The sequence below is a fragment of the Notolepis coatsorum genome, assembly GCF_963971535.1.
Source record: "Notolepis coatsorum genome assembly, chromosome: 14".
Taxonomy (NCBI): Eukaryota; Metazoa; Chordata; class Actinopteri; order Aulopiformes; family Paralepididae; genus Notolepis; species Notolepis coatsorum.
In genome coordinates, this window is record NC_140178.1 from 30,941,519 (window position 1) to 30,956,676 (window position 15,158).

The window sequence follows — 15,158 nt, forward strand, 5'->3', positions numbered from 1 at the left end:
TACAGTAATAACAACGACTTCTCACATCTCGCCTTGAAGTTACACTTGTGCTGAAAACGTGAAAAAAATCTCATTGTGAATCTAGCTTTGGGCTGCCATTTTCCAAAGGTAGATGGCCTTGAATGCTAGTTTCCGAGCTCACTGAAGCCAGATGTAAAGAGCTTAAGTTTTCATTGGTGTAAATGGAGCCAAAGCCAGATTAAATATATTCTTACTCGATTTGGAAATCTCTTTGGCTAGAGGTCTCTTCAAAGCCAGATGTGTGAAGCCACATTTATTTTTTCTTACCAGCGTCTTAACCCTTTCACAACCACACTACAGAAGGTTAACCCTTTCACCATCTGTAGTGTGGTAGTGAAACTTCTGTAGTGTGGTTGTGAAAGGGTTTGGTTAACCCTTCGTCATGTGGCAGTGAAAGGGATAACCTTCCGTATTGTCACAGTGAAAGGGTTAACCCTTTGGTAGTGTGGTAGTGAAAGGGTTAAGACAAGTGAAGCCAGTAATGATGGCAAAGGTTATTGCAGAATACATGAACATGGCAAAGCAATGGTAAACACACAGTGAACAGTATGGTAGCGTATTTCAAATAGATGGTTATTTTTATTCATCATCGAATTCCAAATAGACTAAAAACGCAAATTCATTTGTCGTTTTTATGCATCTACAAAACAAAACAAAAAAAAGGACAAAAATAACAGAAAAGAAAAACTATTTCACATCCATGATTGTGTTTTCAAATCATTGGTTTAAAAAAAGAAAAAAAAAAAAAAATTCTAACAAACCCATATACTTGAGGATCCATCTGCACATATCCAACCGGCGCCGCCAGTGTGTGGCACGTGCCGTTACTATTTGACCGTGCAACTTGACCCCCCCCCCCCCCCCACACGCACAAACCTCTCAAAACAGGATGTACAAAAAGCTTGTGTTTAGCATTAAAACAGTGCAGGGCCTTAACGTCAACAGTTAAGGCTCCTCTCTTCGCCCCTCCCCATCCTCCCCAGTGCCCAGGTGTGTATTTACATCACTGGGGGGGGGAAGGACCCATTTCATTTATTCTACAAAGTGAAAGGATAACAGAGCAGGGGGGGGTACAGGAGAAACATACACACGGAATACAACAAAACCCCTTTCTTTCAAGCTTTCACATTCACACACACACAAACATATAAACAGCCAAACAAACAGTTAAAAATAGGTTCAGAGAAAAAACAGGATTAAACCCTGGGTACTGTTTGCTTTGTTGCCGTTTGGTGGAGAAAGAAGTTGGGAGGTAGAGGAAGAGTATTGGGCCGACAGGGGTAGCTGGTTCTGGGCGGTGGACCCAGTGGGTGTTATTTCTTGGCTTTTGCACCCTTGGCTGAGTTTCGTGGCGGAGTGACCGGCCTTCCGGAGCCCATTCCACCACCTCCGCCGTAAGAATATAGCTTCTTATCTGCTGGCTTGAGAATCTGCGGAAACAAAAAAGCACTTTAGTTAAAAGAGACGTCTACAAATAAACATGCACCTACGTAGAGTTTTTTTTTTTAATACAATGCAAGACAGACAGGACAATGAAAGCAAATGCGTGGACTGTAGGCGGTGAACACCCTGCTCAACCAAGTTAAAATGCCATAGCAGACCATAGGTAGGATTAAATCACCATACATTTACAGTCTATGGTAAATGGTGCATTTATATATCGCTTTTATCCAAAATGCTTTACAATCTTTTGTTCCTCACTTTGTCACTCACAACGACCGCGGAGGCAACCATGCAAGGTGCCGACCTGCTCATCTGGGGTTTTAAGTGTCTTGCTCAAGGACACTTCGACACGCTGCCGGGAGGAGCGGGAATCTAAACGGTAACCTTCCGATTACCAGATGACTGCTCTACCTCCTGAGCCACTGTCGCCCCCCTTTTACTTGGTATGATCATCTTTACACTGCAAAGAAGATCCTGCGAGAATAAATATTCCTGCAACTATGCCTCATGGCATCCGCTTCGATTCTCCAGCTTTACTTTTACAGAACAAATAGCGGGTGAGCATATATTTTTTGTTTACAGTAGCTCATCGCCAGCATCAAACATCTCACGGTGCATTCAAATTACCGGCAACAAAGCAGCAGGAATTTTCCAACGGACGTCGGCGAAAGCAAAGTTGCAGACTTTTTACGCACAAACCTCCTTTCTCCCGTTTCTCATCCGTTGCGTTTCCAGAGGTCAGCATCTCCATTATATTTATATAAAAAAAAAATTATATATATATTTATAAAAAGAAAAAAAAAAAAACTTGCCAGAGACGTGCTACTTCTCGCTTCGGAGGCGCAGTGCGTCGGTGCAAGTTGATTAGGAATATAATGGAGATAACCGACGTCTGTGATTACAACAGACGAGAAGCAGAGAAAGGGGGCATAGGGGGGTAGATAAAGGCCACCAAACAAACAGTTCAGACCAGTGCCGTCTGATGCAACAAGCCCGTGGTAAAATTAGGTTGTGCGTCTACTATCTTTTTATAGATAGTAGCACTGAAGAGATGCTTGAGAAAGGTACTGGTCATCATGGCTGCTGCTGCTGCTGCTGCTGCTCCTCCTGCTGCTCTGTAGTGCAGTATACTTTCATGCGTGTAACATTTCCAACTGCTAGCGCTCGGGGGGCTCAGAGCACTGAAAACATGCCAAGCTCTCAGCGATGTTCCATCGAATAAAAAACGAGGTCACCCGAGGACACACCTTGAACTTCCCCCGAGGGGATTAATAAAGGAACGCTTGACCTGAGGAAAACGAAGCCAGCACTAAAAAGACACGTCCCCGGTGGCCATGCGGCCTCATGCCCACGTTATCCTTCAGCTTCTCTGGTCGGACGTCTTCATGAAAGAAATCAAAACCAGGGTCAGATCTACCTATAACCCCATAAAAATTCTAATGTTTTACACTGAATTTTTACAGGGTTATAGGTAGATCTGACCCTGGTTTTGATTTCTTTCATGAAGACGTCCGACCAGAGAAGCTGAAGGATAACGTGGGCATGAGGCCGCATGGCCACCGGGGACGTGTCTTTTTAGTGCTGGCTTCATTTTAATTTGTTTTTAAATGGGACGGTTTAAAGCTTAACAGATTCCCGGCCAACCACGTATATATACGTGATTCTGCGCCAGCGCTTGACGGCCAACCACGTATATATACATGGTAAACTCGTTTTTGCTTTTATTGCATTTTAATAACCTACTCAATGTCACGGAGCGGCACTGCAGATATACCCTACTCTTGAGATTCGGAAAAGTGCATTACCGGCCAGATCCTGGTAGTGGCGCTGTCTCGAGAATGGAGTACTCCTTGTTTTCAGACCAGATGTAATTTGTTTTTCATTCTGGCCTACTTTTTCTGTTAGCCTGAAGCTATGCCTTAATCAGATCGCATGGAATAGTTTTTGCGACACCAAATTCAGTATGCAATAAAGGAATATAGCATCAGCCAATGGACATATCGATCTACCAGATGGCGATCAATAACTGGGAAATCCTTTTTGGGATCCAACCGGCCAGAGGTAAGAGCTATTTCACGTAAATTACAGCCCGATCAGGCTCTTATAGCCAAGCCTCTCATCAGTGTATGAGGCTTCAATAACGAATGCCGTTATTGGTAATCAATAATCATAAACGACTTCCCCCACCCCCCGCTTTCATGGTGGACCATGATACCGATCATATGCATTTAGATTTTTATCTCTAGCTTGTGTAGGGCCGAAAAGCCAATCGATTTAACGTTATTAGCTTAGCGCCGTGTAACTCGTTTTGCAGGAATTAGCCTAGACCAATCAGATATAACGTTCATATTCATGACGCTATAAAATGGGAACGTATTGATGAAAAAATTATTTCTTTATGGCATATTGAAGGGAAGGTTTATAGTGTCAATTGACAATGAGAATGGACACATAGCAATAATTAAAAATATAGATTTAGCTCTACAAACACCCTCACGCATAGTTAAACCTTGTTATGATAAGCTGGCTTTATAGAGTGGGGCCCGTCTAATCCCTGTGGCAGTCAATGTGTTAAAAAGGAAAACTCCAACATTTTGGGAAATTAGCTTATTTGCCATCTTCCCTGGAGTTAGACAAGAAGATGCATACCTTTTTTGTCTCTGTGCATGCATTTAGCTTAGGGAACAGCCGCTCCGTTAGCGTAGCTTAGCTTCATCCCTGGAAGTGGGTCAGATTTGTAGCCTCAAGTTTCCTACAGTCACGAAATACACACCAAATACAACTCTAAAACGTTCCTGTAAACATGTTGTGACCGGTGTATTTACCACATGGAGAAATAAAAAATAATTGAATTAGACAATTACGTTTTCAAAGCAAATATACTCTGAACAATTTTTTGCCTAACCACTCGTCTCTGGGCGCAGTCAGTGATTTCAACGTGAAGCCGTGTTTGTTGACATTCTCATTCATTCAAAGGATCCGAACCGATTGAAGTTTATGGATACCATGATGACTTAAAATCCTCTTACCTTGACGATTAAAAGCCTCCCCAATTTAGAAAACAGTATTCCAATGGCTGGTCTTGATAGGCTGCTAGATAACGGAGCTAACCAACAAACGCAGAACCGGGCGGACACTAAAGTAGATAACGAGAGCAATGACTTCCTTTCTGGGGGGTTTCAAAATAAAAGAGCGACGTCTATAACAGCGGAATACGTTTATTTTGTACATTATCTAACGTTAACACGAACCTAAACTAACGTAACAACTAACCTAAAGTTAGTTTAGGTTCGTGTTAACGTTAGATAATGTACAAAATAAACGTATTCCGCTGCTATAGACGTCGCTCTTTTATTTTGAAACCCCCCAGAAAGGAAGTCATTGCTCTCGTTATCTACTTTAGTGTCCGCCCGGTTCTGCGTTTGTTGGTTAGCTCCGTTATCTAGCAGCCTATCAAGACCAGCCATTGGAATACTGTTTTCTAAATTGGGGAGGCTTTTAATCGTCAAGGTAAGAGGATTTTAAGTCATCATGGTATCCATAAACTTCAATCGGTTCGGATCCTTTGAATGAATGATAATGTCAACAAACACGGCTTCACGTTGAAATCACTGACTGCGCCCAGAGACGAGTGGTTAGGCAAAAAATTGTTCAGAGTATATTTGCTTAGAAAACGTAATTGTCTACCGGTAATTCAATTATTTTTTATTTCTCCATGTGGTAAATACACAGGTCACAACATGTTTACAGAAACGTTTTAGAGTTGTATTTGGAGTGTATTTCGTGACTGTAGGGAACTTGAGGCTACAAATCTGACCCACTTCCAGGGATGAAGCTAAGCTACGCTAACGGAGTGGCTGTTCCCTAAGCTAAATGCATGCACAGAGACAAAAAAGGTATGCATCTTCTTGTCTAACTCCAGGGAAGATGGCAAATAAGCTAATTTCCCAAAATGTTGAAGTTTTCCTTTAAAGGGAAAGTCAGCTTGTACAGACAGGAGCTGCCCTTGCGTTAGTTTGCGGTTAAAAAGCCAGAGCTAGTATGAGGACCAGCATGGATCTGAGAAACCACTCTACCGTTCAACAGCGCCATCGGTTAAGCAGGAAACCAGAGCTAGGGTTGCAAAAATCCAGAAATATCCCACTAAGACAGCGGCTCTCAAACTACGGGTCGCAACCTAAAGTGGGGTGGCGGATTGGCAACTTAAAAAAATTATATAATATTTATGTTCTGGCAACATATTTTAGCTAAATATGCCTAATTTTATAAAGGTGTATACAGAAACAATTTCGTTGCCTTTGTTGATAATATTCATTCCTTATTTTCACGTTGAAATTACACGATACAGTAAAAAGAAAATCCTAAATAAAATGGGGTTGTGGTATAAAAAAGTTTGAGAACCCCCGTCTAAGATAAGAAGGCAAGACACTGAACAGCAGGAGGATGGGGGGGGGGGGGGGGGGGTGATGTCGCAGTGTCTCATGTACCTGGAAGGAGCACATGAGGGTCTCGTCGACGCTCATCATGGCACCGGCGTTGTCAAACTCCCCGCAGTAGTTGGGGGCCGAGAACAGAGTAACAAGCTGTCTTTTCGCAAAGAACTCATAACCGTCCTCCACCACCTTTTAGACAAGAGATTTAGAGAGATGTCATAACTACATACAACAAAAATGTAAGACTTAAAATAAAACATTGACCCCCCCCCCCCCCCCCCTCCTCCAAAAGAAATAAATGTACAATTGGCCTCTCAAAACCCACCCTCCATTCCTGATCTTCTAATCACGATGTTGCTTCCCTCAGTGTTTTAGTTTGCCCGGAGGGAAACCACAGTTGTGATTGGAAAATGGAGAAACGAGCGCAGGGTTTGTGATGGGTACATTTTAAAATCTGTGTTCAATACGACTGTAAGGTACCTTTGATTTTAGGAAACTGAAATGTAAATGTAAAGCTGGAGTAGGCAACCTCGGAGAAATAGGCAAGCTCTGCATCACAAGAACTAGAATCCCAGAGGAACCAGCAGCTTTAAGCTGAATTAAAGAAAATATATATTTTATTTTATTAATATATATATATATATATATATATATACGGTGTATATATATATGTTGATTTTAAAAATGTGTATTTTTTATGAGGAATGCAATGGTTGTCTTGTTTTCTGATGAGATCCCTCGAACACCACTTGGCAGGCCAAAAACATCCGATTGTCCAAAAACAACAGCTCCCTGCACCAATAAGATGTTTTTGGGTCAAACCTGCCGATCATAGGCTGGTGCCTCGGAGTGGAAAACCTTTGTTTGAAAAGTGATGCATTTTTCTGCTGGGCAGGTAAACACTCACTCTTGCTAATATGTCCGAAGTTGCCTACTGCAGTTTAAAAAAGGTGCACTGTTTTGATTAGTTGAACAGAGGACCTTATAGACTCAACCACGCATAACATTTTGTGAAATAGGCATGGGATTTAGTGGTTGAATCTACACAATCCTCATTCAACACGGTCAAGCAAGGGCCGTGTAGACTAAAATAATGGCTTATTTCATGAAATTGTGTGGGTGGTTTCTACACTGAAAGAAAATGACAGCGTAAAAAAAATAAAAATACATTCTTTTTCTACTCCTATTATCAAGTGACCCACATGTATTATAATGTGTCTAATATCAAGGGTGCCATTGCTAAGTTTTTGGGGAAATCGGGTTGCACAGGGTAATAATACACAGGGAAAAGGCCATTGTAAAGTGTTAGCAATAATATTAATATTCTTAATGATATGACTAGCCTATATTCAACTGTCAACAGTTACATATATAGAGATATTATCACATTATTCAATGGTCAACCCCCACCCCCCAATTTTCAATTAATATAATAAACAACATAAGGAATATTAGCATTATTTTGAGTGGACTGAAGGAATGAGTCAGTGTTAATAGTTTAAAATACAGATTTATTAAAACATATATATTTAGTGTAGGGCTGTCCCAAATACCATTTTACAGGCTTTGAATACTCCTTGGTGTTTCTGAACACGTATTCGAATACTCTCTCAAATACACTATTAAAAACAATAAGATTAACATTTCATAATTAACCACAAATCAAGTGTTGGCTACCATTCTGTTCTATCCAGTAGCAACCCGAGACCGTCACGTCAAATTGCGTTGGCAACATGCATTCTGATCACAGTTGTACTACCAGTATGCTTCTGCGTGTATAGACAATTGTGTGTACGTACATCCACACAGGGAACCGATCTTTTTCGTTTTCATTTAAAAGAACGTTTCGGTGTTTTAGACTTCACTCTTTTATTTTGAAACACCCCGACTGGAAGTATTATTGTTGTCATCGCTAGCTAGCGGAACAGTCGTCCGGTTCTGTGCTTTTGCGCTAACGCTAGTTAAGCTAGCTAATATTTGTCTTCCTTTGACTTGTTGAAAATGTCTAGGATACAAATGTTGAGATTGTTGGTGAACAAGCGACTAACTGCAGCTATGTTGCAGTGTGCACACACACCGTCGAGTCTTGACTTTAGGCACAAAGCGGACATTTACGCATATAACGTAGAACATTTGCACATACTGCTCAGTTAAAAAATAGTTAATAAAAGTTGAGACGTATGTAGTACCTACTTACTGGTCACAGGAGTCTTCAATAACGTTTGTTGAAACAACATATTTGTTGGCAGACGACTCCTTATAAACACTGCTAACTGACGTTAGCAAGCTAAGCGCGCAGAGCTCGACCTGGCTGTGTAACGTTAAGTAACTTGTGAAAGGCTTGGGGAAGACCGTTCATCACTGCATACAATTTGAAGTAAGCGGTGAACTCCTCTCATGCTACGAACGGACACACACACGTCACGTATAGAAGCGACTGCTGACAAAGAAGCTATTTCTTTTATGAAAATTCAGAAAGTTGGCTCCCAATTTTTGTACACGCCTGGATGGCGCGTAGCCTCCGTAATTTACCAGCCAAAGAGTAAATCTACACGCCATTGGCGCTTGGCGGGTGCTTATTTTGTTCCCTGCGTCCGAACGAACACTCATCACCATGCGTCGGTGTCTACTGCGCATGGGCTTTGGGCGTGAACAGCTCCGTATCTGGCTCGCGCATATTACATGGCACTGTTGCAGGGGAGTTTTGAAAATGAAAACCCCCTTTGAGCGTTGCCGCTAGGAAAACAAAATTGCCTGCCAAAACGGCGTTGCCTTTTAACTTAGACATGCAAACAAAATAATTTGAAAATGAAACGTTAAGTGTAACCAGGGCCTGAGATGGGTCAGAATGTGCACATGTCTTTACCTGATGTGCTCTGCATATAAGGTCCATGTCATGCTTGTGCAAAAATTTGGCCACCACATCTGCCCCGAACGTGAAGGAGACACCGCGGTCGTTCTCTCCCCAGCCCAAGACATCCTTGTCTGGGTCGGCCCACAGCAAGTCACACAACAAGCCCTGGTCAGGCACATCTGTGGGTCGCATTACTCTGCGCACCTGCTCCATAGACTGGAGGTCCGGAGATAGACCTGGATAACGGGCACACGGAGGACAAGTGTGAGTGAAGAGGGTTGTTGAGGGACTTTGACAATACATCCATGCTTTCATCTCATCTCGTTCGGGTTACTCTAACCACTCTTCCCTACAGACTTTTACCGTACTAAAGACACAGGCCAATATAAGCCCTGTGTGTGTCAAGTCTTCTTTCTCTGGTTGGCAATTATTTTATCAACAATTATGCTGGTAATGTTCAAATAGAACAATATCGCTAACGTTCAATGCTCAATCTAGAGAAAGACTATTCCTCCTGCCTCTCCCCTGGCCCCCTCCCTCGATGAGCTCTCGGATGCAGCGACCTATTGGCCTGTTTGAACTACAATTTCCAGCCTTTCCTTCATCGTTAGCTGATCCCTCTTCTACCTACCCGACACTGTCCAAGGAGGGTGAAATCGAGGGGATATCACTAATTGTACCGTGTCAAACATAGTAAGAGACAATTTGGCCGCATTTCCATACAATTTTGTCCAGGAACACCAGCCCAACCATACATGCAACATACACCCATCTCATTGGACAGCTGACTTAGCCTACATTTATTAGCCTAGACTCCGCCCAGTGCGCCCACATAGGTTTGTACTAACCTATTGTATCCTGGTCTGACCACTTTGCTCCGCCCCTCCCCCTCTTCCCCACACCCGAGTGTATGTCATCAAGTACCAGTGAACAAACAATGACAACTACCGGTATATACACGCCACACGGACCTAGTGACCGAGCGCTTCAACTTGAATAAAACAAACACATTTGTAAAGGGAAAGAGTGTCGCGCTTCATCGCTTCTATTATTAAATCATGGCTAAAGGTGCTCTGGCTTTTGCCGTCACAGCCCCCAAGGTGTGGCCTTTTTTTCTCAGACAACTTTTGCATCCTTTTAGTTGCACTCTTGTTATTTTTTTTTTGTTGATCTTTTCCCCCCCTCCTTTTTGCCGTTTTTCTCCCATCCCAATGTTAGTCGTTATGCCAATTCCCAATCCCCTTCCTGGTCGTTGTGCACTCTAACCCTTCCGTATAAAAAAAAGAAATGTTATCCAAGAAACGTGTAATATCACAACCTACCTCCATGGCAGCAGAAGATCTTCTCATCTACAATGGCAGCCACCGGTAAACAGTTGAAGCAGTCTGTGAAGGTCTTCCACAGTTTAATGTTATACCGTCGCTTACCTAAGAATAGGAGATTGGGGGGGGGGGGGGGGGGGTTAGCAGTGGTTAAAACATTTGTGCTATTGCTTTGTATGCGTGTTAAATGTTAAAAAGTGTTGTTTGTTTGTCCAAGGCTTTCTCCGCCACTTACACTCATCATAAAAGCCGTAGATGCGGTTTATAGAGGCGCATTCATGGTTGCCACGCAGCAGGAAGAAGTTCTCTGGATATTTGACCTTGTAGGCTAGCAGCAGGCAGATGGTCTCCAGGGACTGCTTCCCTCTGTCCACATAGTCTCCCAAGAACAGGTAGTTGCTTTCTGGGGGGAAGCCTCCATATTCAAACAACCGCAGCAGGTCATAGTACTGACCGTGGACATCACCTGCAGGGGGCAGCAGAGAGATGCCATGTAAAAAAATAAAATAAAACACCGGACATGATGTAATAGTACTGTATGCACTGTGCAGACTAGACTACTGACTGAACAGACGGAACTGGCACTCCCAGATAAGCAGACTAGCACATACTGCTGTCGCAGAACTCAAAAGCGCTGCTTAATTTTCTCTTCATGTTGTACTGCGCAGCATTTCTGCTCAGATTAAAACATGTCACACCAAACTAAGCCACTGTGGACAGGACACACTTTGGTCCCATTCTTCAGGACTTACCGCAGATCTTGAGCGGCGCCTCCAGCTCCAGCAGTATCGGCTGGCTGAGGAAGATCTCGCGGGATTTCAGGCAAAGGCCACGGATCTCGTTCTCCGTCAGCTGGACATTCTTCCCAGGCCGAGAGCCCTTGACTGGAAGAGAGAGAGAGCTGCGATTAAGAGTTGACGGGACCACACGTAAACGTAATAGACATAAGCGGCGTGTCACGGAGACAAGGGAGAGACGTAGGCTCAGAATTTAAAGCATAAAAAATTAAGAAGAAAGACATTAGATGAAACGGGCAAGTGCGCAGGGATTAAAGCAAAAATCTCCTGACTGAACTTTTTTTCAGGCCAAGCCATATTCTTATTTTAACCTCCACTGTATTTATTTAATAGCGTTTTAAGGGAGCCTACTTGTTTCGGTTTCGTCGATAATCCAATGTACAGTTACCGCCCCCCCTCCACCCAACCTCCTCCAATGTACAGTTTCTTCGTCAAATGTATATACTCTTTTTTTAGACTCTTATTGTATCACAAACAATACTGTATTTGTAAATCTGGTATGTCATAAATGTATAGATGTAGCAGTATTGTCTATCTGTATGTCATGTATGTCATATATGTTATGATGAATTGAAAATGGGGGACCCTGATGTAAACAAGACGAAAGTCTCTCTCTGGTCTGCATCCCCTTAACAATTGTGTGTATTGAGCTGTACTGTTGTACCCATTCTGCAATCTGTTAATAACAATCAATCAATATTTAACAGATTGCATACACAAAATTGTTAAGGGGATGCAGACCAGAGAAAGACGTTTGTCTTGTTTACATCAGGGTCCCCCATTTTCAATTCATAGTGACATTTATGACATAGGGACATACTACAGGTATATAGTAATTAGGGCTGACCTTCGAAGCTTTTTTTGGCAATCGAAGCTTCGGGCCGAGCTTCGATTTTAATTCGAAGCTTCGATTTTTTTTTTTTTTTTTTTATAAATTTTTTTTTTTTTCTTCTTCTTATGTTGTGGGACTTGTACATCACTTTTGTAAACGTTGTTGTTTTTAAATGTGCTCTATAAATAAAGTGGGTTGGATTAATTAATTAAGTAGCCCCTTTCGTGACTGACGCATCCAACAAGGTTTCACTCGGCTGTGTGATTTAATTCAAGGTGGATCGCTGTTGTCGTTTGAACAACTTCAGATTTCATGGGAACTACCAATCCCCCAAATCAAGAATGTTTAAGATGAATGAAGTAAGATTTTGATTATTTGAAATATGGCCTGTGTAGACTAAACTATGCACAGAATTATGTCAGTCTACAAGGTCCGGATTCTACATGGTCCGGCAATGTAGACCTTGTAGACTCCACTACAGACCAATTATCAGTGAATGTTCATGCATTTTTAAGAAGGGCAACTTCCACAAAAAAACAAAGAACTCACCAAAACATCTCAGTAGCACCTTATCTAAATGTTATATTTCAGATTGAGATTCATATTTATTTATGTATTGCATGCATTTCTACATTTTATTTCCTATTTTGTTTATTCATCCCAGTATCTTTCTTTCTTATGTGTGGAATTCTACAAGGTGCGCGCACACACACACACACCTACACACACACACTTACATTTAGTCATTTAGCTGACGCTTTTATCCAAAGCGACTTACAAGTTCTGTACGACAAGACAGCAAGAAGGGTACAACTCTATCAGCTGAGTAACAATGTTCATCAAAGTGTTGCGTGTTACAGTGTAGGTTAGTTTATTAGGACAAGTGCATGACAGTAAGGTTAGTCACGGTTAGATTTTTTTTTTTTTTTTTTATCATTTCAGATAATGGTTGAAGAAGTGAGTCTTTAGTCGACGGCGAAAGATTGGACGGGATTCGGCTGTCCTAACTGGGATGGGTAGTTCACACACATCGAAGTAAATTTTTTATTTATATTTTTTTTTTTTTAACTTCGATTTTTTTTTAATGTTCGAAGCTTGTGCCATCGAATCGAACGTTCGAAGCTTCGAAGCATTTAAGACAGCCCTGATAGTAATGTTACATTTGTGACATATACGATATGCAAATATACAGTACTGTTACCCATAGATCCTAACAGAGATTATATACATATGGGGAGGAGACTGTACATTAGGAGGGGGTACTGTGAAGTAACACGACAATGACAAATGTGTTGCTTCCGTTTTTCTTTTTGACATAGTTGCGGCACAACTCACCACTACAGACAGCCCCCAGTAGCCTATGCTCTACCTAGCCAGTCTCTTCAAACTTCCTCTTGCAACTTTCTTTTATTAGGCAGGGCTGTACGCTAAGCTTTTTCACTAGGGGCACACTTGCCCCTAAATGAGAAATTTAGGGGCACAGAATATTTTTAGGGGCACATTTTTTAATAACAATTTTACCATTATAGTGCAAAAAAATATGTTCCTCCTGCCTCATTACTGTGGTCCTTTTATTTAACATTTAAGTGCGTTTGTTTTCAGGTTTGTATCTTTTATAATGAACCAACTGAGAAAGTGTGTAAATCACTAATAGAACAAGAACAAAAACAACAAACTGTGTGTGTGTGCGCACGCTTGTAGTGCTCCTTGAATGAGATCACCACAACACACACACACCATTGCATTAATCAGGAGGACAAGAAACTCTGCATACCTTTGTTTCACAATAAAAAGTGCTTTATAAATAAAATGAATTATTATTATTGTAAATAACCCCATGAAAGGTTTAATATTTTTATGGGTAATTACCCGCTTCATATTTGTGATGTTACTGGTTTCAGGGTGTGCCTAAAGTGATCAATGTGTTGGGCCGTTTATAGAGATATATGCCAATTAATGTTTATGCATATCCGGGACTTTTTTTATAAGAATCGAGAGGCCTACTACGGTATGTGTATATGTGACCTTTATTTTGAAAACCGTGTTGCAACGCAACCTTGTTTAAGTTTGCGCTTTTGACAGTGAAATGTTCAGTTCAACTTAGTTCGAAGGAAAGACTCTAATCAAAAAGGTTTAATGGACCTGTATGAGGCCATAGATCTTACGGTGGGACTTTATAGAAGAGGAATGTAATACTATGCAAAACGAGAAATAAACAGTGATTTTACCAGCAGTAAGTTGCAAGCCACTTTCATACGGGGAACCGTGACAATTATTAGTATTATCTTATTTGCCTATTGTCTCATTATTAGATATAGGTTGATACTTTATTGATCCCCGGAGGGAAATTTAAGTAGACAGTATTTAAGTATTGACAAATGTCCTAATAGTGGGCTACTCACCTAATACATGGCTGAACGCTAGAAGTGTCCGTGTCCCCGTCATTGTAATCATCACTGCCAGATCAGACTTAATTTAATCGGCTATGGTCTCTTATCATCTCCATATCGGACGTGGTTGTCATAAGATGGACTGATATCCGCTTCGTTCTTCTTGCAGAGCAAAATTAGCGGCTTAAACTTATTGAAAGGAAGTTCGGCGATGCCACATTCATTTTCGATTCGATTGTTCGCTAGGAATTATGGGATTTGGTGTTGGATGTATGGACTCTACGCAGACATGGTATTTAATCGCACTATAGACTACAACTACCAAGTTGAATAGCGTGGCACAGACTCACTTCACACGCAAATCTTTTTTTCACACAGGCTATGGCTGCTTGGCGCGGCAGGAAAAAAAAATTCCCTTTTTCATGATATTTGACGCCTCTGATTGGCTCAGGTTAAAAGCTGTCACGACTCCGAATCAAATGACGGAACTCCAAATCAAATGGACGGATATCGGTCTCAAGACGGAACGCTTTAATGCCCGAGTGTGTAAACCATCTTCAAAAGCACTCAGCGATTAACAAGTTCAAAAGTGTGCACCCGGAAGCCAGACCAGAGGTCAGAGGTCAGAGGAAAGGACTAAAAGCATGGCGTGTGTGAAGCTACAGTAGCAACGGCTGCAAAACTGTATATATAAATATAGCAATCCATCCGTCAGTACACGCCTGCACAAAACCCCTTTACATATCTGTAGGTACTGTATACATCCTTTACCTATTCTTACGCTGCTGGCCAGTACGACTACCATACATATTACCCACATTAATATTACAACTCTGTACACACATCTTATTAGTACTAACTACACCCAGTACAGTAGTATTCATTTATATATTTTATAACCTGTACATTGTATATTACTATTGCACTTTACTGTTACATTTGCATTGTGGTTGGATGCCAAATAAATGTTTGCTGTACTGTACATACAGTCTAATCTAAAAGCACATCTTTTCTGAAATGTACCTGCAGGAAGCGGCAGGGGATGAGGAAGACAAACAACTTGACG

At 41.5% G+C, this 15,158-nt stretch overlaps 1 protein-coding gene across 1 annotated transcript in view; it reads right to left on the reverse strand.

Moving 5' to 3' along the window:
* Positions 1 to 580: 580 nt before the first annotated feature.
* ppp1caa (protein phosphatase 1, catalytic subunit, alpha isozyme a) overlaps positions 581 to 15,158 on the reverse strand; it is a 28,098-nt gene continuing 13,520 nt past the window's right edge. Inside the window, exons 3-8 of the mRNA XM_084329869.1 lie at positions 10,826 to 10,957; positions 10,309 to 10,539; positions 10,074 to 10,178; positions 8,764 to 8,987; positions 5,952 to 6,086; positions 581 to 1,451 (exon numbers count right to left, since the gene is read on the reverse strand). Coding sequence (XP_084185995.1) covers positions 1,335 to 1,451; positions 5,952 to 6,086; positions 8,764 to 8,987; positions 10,074 to 10,178; positions 10,309 to 10,539; positions 10,826 to 10,957 — 944 coding nt within the window. The 3' untranslated portion in view covers positions 581 to 1,334. The remainder of the gene's footprint in view (positions 1,452 to 5,951; positions 6,087 to 8,763; positions 8,988 to 10,073; positions 10,179 to 10,308; positions 10,540 to 10,825; positions 10,958 to 15,158) is intronic.